Here is a 6,048-nt window from a genome sequence, read left to right as displayed (position 1 = left end):
AAAATCAGAAAACGCCCTCTTTAGTTTAAACAACAAAAAATAAACAAAAACACGTGGAAAATTTGGGGTCAGAAAAATGAAAATTCTTCTTTAAGTGTAGAAGAACTCATCATAAAGGAAGTAAGCATTTTATTTTATGGAAATGGTTACGAAATTAATCATAAACATTCTATCTATTCTATATAAGGCTTGGCCAGGCCCAACGAAGAAGTAGGCCTAGCCTAGAGCCTAGCTAGGCCTACTTCTAGGCCTACTACTAGTACTACTAGTCTCTAGTAGCTAGTTTAGCAGCTAGCCTAGGCCTACTAGAGTAGGTAGGCCTCCTCTAGACTATACTGCTGGGGCTAGCCTAGCCTAATTAGGCCTAGGTATAGTGGTCAGTGTTTTTAAACACTGACAGGGTTCAGCTAGGCCTTGTATACTATTAATATTATTAGGGTAGTAGTAGGCCTAGATAGAGTGTATGCTAGCTGGGCCTAGGCTAGGCCCTAATTTGGCCCCATAGTCTATTATGATCCCGGTACTGGTAGTACATTTTTTCTCTGTGACATCGCCTTGCTGCAGCACTTCAGTTATGATCAAAATTATTTATATGTGATTTAAAATTGGTTTTTAAATCTAATAATAGTAGGATTAGGATTTAAGTAAGAGAAAAATGTTGACACACTTCAATTGTGCACCCAAATCGAAATTCCATGTTAAATGAGAACATAGACTTTCTTATTTCAGTTGTCAATGATAGGGACATCTTTTATTTTCACCCTGTTCATCTTTAATTTTCTCTATAAACAAACCTGTTTTTTTTATTGTAGAAAACATGAAGTTGATTCTATCTCTAGTAAACAGTGGCGGCAGCAGGTTAGGAAAGTTGACAGAAGTCGGTCGTCATGCTGAAATTTCTATGGAGACACCGTGTTGTCTATTGTATACAAGATGCGGTCTACCACCTCACTTAACACATGATGTCAAGAACACACTTAAAAGGTTACCACCAGTTACTCAACTGACCTTACCAACTCTGTAAGTGTAAGGATGTTTAGTCGTTAATGTTAATTATGAAAACTATAAAGTATATTTTTGTGCTTAATTTATTCCCAGATGCAAAAAAAAAACCAGTTTTCTAAAGCTCTGTCTACACTATCAAACTTTATGTGAAAAAAAAATGTGATGTGCCCATATGGACATGAGGTCATATCACTACCATATTTGGACACATCACACTTATTTTTGTCAAACTAGTTTGATAGTGTAGACAGAGCTTAATACCATATACTGTATCTGTACAGGTGTATGTTACATGCTCTGTACATGTGTTGGTTACACAATATAGAGATGGGTGTTTGTTTATGTACAAGTCTGGTAATAATATTCACCAGTGGAACAATTCTAGAAGGAGTGTCCTGTTGTATTGCAATATTTTAAACAAACATAAGAATTTCTTATAGAAAATGTTTTAAGAAAGCAATGTATATTCTTTTTGTTTGTAATAGTGCTGAAAGTCAAGATGCAGTTGATGGGAGTCCAGGTGGGATAGGTAATTTCATTGGTGATACAGACACATTACACTATTTATCCTTACACGACCCTGGTGTTCAAATAGCAAGTGGATATAATGATAAATCATCCGTGTCAATATGGGTTTCAGCTGGAAGGATGAAGGTATGAGTTACAATGAAGCCAAAATGTTTTATGATAAAGTTTTAAAAGTCATGTGATGCCATTTTGACCAATCATGTTCTTGTATTTACATGATAATGAAGATTTATGTGGTGGCATATCCACAATAGCAGGGCACGGTGGGCTTAGATGTTACACCATTTCAATGCCATTCTTCTCCCCTAGGGTCACCGGCTGTCAACTAACATTGCTATTACGTCTGTCCACGACCGTGGATGTGTGAGCTTGTACACCCACTACTCGCATCGAGAGATGTATTTGGTTCTTTAAAGTGCACACAAGTATTATTGTGTATACTGGACCTACAATTTAATATAGTCCTTATCCGAGAAGAAATATGGAGCGAGTGAGCCTCAAAAGGCAATAGATTATGGTATGACTGTCTTTATTTTACTGTGTAATATCAGAGACTTCTTCATTTGTATATTGTAGCTACAAGTTGAAAAGTATATGTCAATTCAGAAGTCCTTCAAACCAGACTGGTACAACGCATTGTATGATGGAGACACACCACCTGGATGCAGTAGGAAGAGAGTTCAAAAGTCAATCAATCGAACTTTAACCTTTCTTGACAAGTGTTTACAAATTCATGAAGAAAGTGATGTAAGTAAACAAATTTCTCAAAAATAAATTAGAGGTTTACTGTAGCTTGACCGCTTGCATGCTTAAGGGCAAGGCCAATTTACACAGATAAGTGGTAATGGTAAGCAGAATACCGCATAGCTTGTCCCACATAGATTCTGTGTCTTTTGTTTTATGCAAGAAAAATGTATGTTTATCTATTATCGCCCTAGTGTAAATGGGCCTTAAATCTAAACTATAGCACCAACTGCTGTTTGTCTGGATTTTACAAAACTATAAGCCTTGTCATATTGTGTAAGCAATCTGTTGTTATCCTTTAACAAATTTATGAATCCATAGTATCACTGATAAAAACTAAAAGAGAACTTTGTGTTTCTTCTTTCTAAAGGATTTGAAAAACTCCAAATTGTTTGGTGTATTAGTGGGAGGAGATTTACATGAAGATCGGTTGTACTGCACGAGGGAGATTGCAAAACGTCCAGTGGCAGGCTTTGTGCTCGATGGATTTCAGAGATCCATGATGCAAGAAGAGGCCAGATGGAAGCTTATGTCACAAATTGTGGTTTGTTTTATTTTGTTTTCTAAAATATGATTAACAAAATTCCTGTGTTTTCATTTTTTTATTTTTTGATAAACAATATATCAATTGCAATAATTGAAAAATAAGTTTATAAAGCTTGTTTGCCACAAATCATACCTAAACGTACTCTACTGAATGGAAATCTTTATACCTTTAATGTTCTTTAATATAAATACTTCCTTGTTTTATCGTATTTAGACATAGGGATTTTCAACACAATACTAAAGTATTATCTATAATCTATTAATGCTATTGATATCATATAATTTATTTAAATATGCATTGTAATAAAAGTGGGGTTTCCCTACAAAAGAGAAAAAAATAGTAATTTGACCAATCATAATGTGATAGACCATCCAAACTTTTGCTGTGATTGGTCAGCTTGTGTTGTGCCTACATCGTTACATTGCATCCAGGTTTGAACAAATCTTGAGAGTGTTGTTTAGTGATGCAGATTTGAATAGAAAAGTTTCTTATAAAAAGTGATTAAAATGTTTAATTCAATAAAATGAGCATTTAAAACTTAAAACATTCCTTCATTTCAGAAAGAGTTACCAGAGGAAAAGCCACGATTGGTGAATGGTATAGGACGCCCTGATGACATCATAAATGCTGTTGAAGCAGGGATTGACATATTCGATTCATCGTATCCTTTATTTTTCGTAGAATGAATTAATTCAGTAACAAATACATTGGGAAGACTCAAAAAGAAGCCCAGCCAAGTCCTAAAAAGCCTGTGGGCTTCTTTTCAAGGTTTAATGATACAATGTATTAAATTATTATGCTACTGTACATACTTTCACTTAATTCTTTTATTTTTACCAGTCTAATCATATGTTTTTCTTAGTCAAAAGTATCAGATTTCCATATGAAGTTACTGAAAGAGGTTGTGCCTTCGCCTTTGTTTTCAAGAAGCGCGAAGGGCTAGACTTGGAAAGTAAGGATGACAAAGACGACTCTGATGATTGTAAACAAAGCACTTTTGAGAGCTTCATGGGAAGTGTTCCATTTGATAGTAAAAGTACAGAAGCATGTGAGAAAACTGAATTTGAAATAAACTTGCGAGAACAAAGGTAGAGTTTAAAAATATATTTACTGTCGAAAGACTTTTTCCTGTATGATCTTTGATTATGCACCATTCCTTGTGATTACACAGCCAGTCTGCTACAAAAAGCCTGGCAGATATCTCATGACAAGTAGTTTATCCTAGGCCACATTTGAAAAACCAAAACAGCTATGGCTGAAATATGCGAACAGCAATTTGGTGTTACCGTCCTGCGCTGTAAGTTCATGGCCGCTTGTCTGAACAAAAATGTTGTAACTGCAGAATGTACATAAGAGCTACTGAGTCAGCTTTGGCATTGATTGCAGGAACTGACCTCTGCCTAAAAAGCAAATAATGCAATGTAACAAAAAGTAATTTTTTATTTATTTTCAGGTATTTTGATGATTTCAAACCATTAATTGAATTATGTGAATGCTACGCTTGCCAGAATCACACCAGAGCCTACATCAATCACCTACTGAGAACAAAAGAGCTATTAGGGCCTCTACTTCTTATGTTGTAAGTGTAAAAAAATACATACATTTTCTTAGTCAACACAATATACAATTGTAGTATAGTATAACAATATTGAGTATATTGTCTTATAAAAAGTTTATTTTTTTTAATGACCACATTTAAAGAACTGTTTTTAAAGAAATGGTGATTTTTATTTGTTTTCTTACAATGTTTTTAATGCATCTTTTGATGCTCTTTTTTCTCCACAGACAAAATTGTCATCACTATTTTGATTTTTTCCACGTGTTGTATATATTATGTGTATTGCTTATATGTGTGGTGATTTTTATTTGTTTTTTACAATATTTTTAAATGCATATTTTTATGTTTTTTTCTCTACAGACATAATTTCCATCACTATTTTGAATTTTTCCATGAGTTGAGAGAAAGTATACGGAATGGTTCATTAGACACGCTCAAGTCCCTAATCAAAGAAAACCAATCATAAAAAACAACTATTTATAGAGGGCAGCATATTACAATCAGCAATTGAAGTGTTATCTGTCGAATTGTTAAAAATTATATATTAAAGTATAATGATTTTATATGTATCTTTTTCTTAAATAATTCAATGATAAATGTCCACAGAGATACCAGTTACTTAATTCAAAGCTGTTTTAGAAAAATGATAGAACATAAAATATAAGCAATATAACAGGCTAAACAATAATAAAGATGATACATTTTGATTTTTTACGTCAATATTTTCATTTTTGGATCTGATGGCATATATGAGAGCTTATCTTTAGGATAACACAGATAGTTGGGGAAGAAGTTGTCCCCCAGTACCAGTAGTATGAAGTAGGTGAGAGATTGATAAAGTCTGTTGAATGATGAACAAACAAACATTGGTACGGTAGTTGTCTTAACAAGAGAGTGTGTGTACCAAAAATGAAACATCCTTGATTGATCCATTTACAATCTGCTTGGTTAATCTATCATTAAAATGTTTTAGTTAATGGCTACCAGTTGTCTTTAGATACATCTTTTTGACTCCATGAACAAAATCATCTAATGTGCTGCCATTTCAAAATGATGTGTGTGCAGATCACGTCTTATAAGCGCAACAATTATTATTGTTATTGGTGTGCAAGAAAGAAAAAAAACTGTCCTATATAAATATATTTACCAATAATAGTTCCAGGGGCCTGGTTCCAAAATTTGGCGAAAAATAAGTGGTGCGATTAAGTAGAAATTAGCAGCGTTTTGTAAGTAAGTATATTTTACATACAAATTGAATTTACCAGATCTTGTTTATATGGAATAAATCAGAGAGTGGGATTATACTTAGAAAAAAAGATGAAGATGTGGTCGCTCTTCTTTCAAACCAACTATTAAATAAACGTTCTAATAAAATTATGTACCATATGCATCTTGAATATAAATAAAATAAATATATAATTCTCATTTTTTACTGTACTAGATTAAAAAGTTTTTATTTTAAAGAATTTATTTTCTAGTGACAGCATCGCAGAAATTAAATGTAATATTATTTGTTGTTTCGTTTTTCTAATGACATATATTACGTATACAGTATATCATTTCAACAAATAAACGAAATATTGTATTATTAATCAACTTTATCGATTATATTGGAATTCAATTAACGTTACATTTGTTGACATTATGGCGAAGAACTTCGGGAAAA

General features: G+C 33.1%; 1 protein-coding gene across 1 annotated transcript; it reads left to right on the top strand.

The window, feature by feature from the left end:
• Positions 1-23: 23 nt before the first annotated feature.
• LOC140046942 (queuine tRNA-ribosyltransferase accessory subunit 2-like) lies at positions 24-5,488 on the top strand. Its single transcript, XM_072091709.1, has 9 exons — positions 24-120; positions 813-1,020; positions 1,491-1,659; positions 2,110-2,280; positions 2,648-2,821; positions 3,385-3,485; positions 3,700-3,912; positions 4,278-4,403; positions 4,743-5,488. Exons 2-9 carry the CDS (start codon positions 818-820, stop codon positions 4,846-4,848), a joined length of 1,263 nt encoding a protein of 420 aa, XP_071947810.1. The 5' UTR covers positions 24-120; positions 813-817; the 3' UTR covers positions 4,849-5,488.
• The last annotated feature ends 560 nt before the right edge of the window (positions 5,489-6,048 follow it).

The sequence above is a fragment of the Antedon mediterranea genome, chromosome 4 (genome assembly GCF_964355755.1).
Source record: "Antedon mediterranea chromosome 4, ecAntMedi1.1, whole genome shotgun sequence".
Taxonomy (NCBI): domain Eukaryota; kingdom Metazoa; phylum Echinodermata; class Crinoidea; order Comatulida; family Antedonidae; genus Antedon; species Antedon mediterranea.
Note: the sequence above shows the minus strand (reverse complement) of the source record. Positions and strands in the feature narration are given on the sequence as shown.

Excerpts from the sequence above, each read along its gene's own strand:
- LOC140046942 (XM_072091709.1), top strand. The coding sequence starts at position 818 with ATGAAGTTGATTCTATCTCTAGTAAACAGTGGCGGCAGCAGGTTAGGA. Across the intron at positions 1,660-2,109 it reads TTTCAGCTGGAAGGATGAAG|CTACAAGTTGAAAAGTATAT; the intron begins GTATGAGTTACA and ends TGTATATTGTAG. Across the intron at positions 2,281-2,647 it reads AAATTCATGAAGAAAGTGAT|GATTTGAAAAACTCCAAATT; the intron begins GTAAGTAAACAA and ends TTCTTTCTAAAG.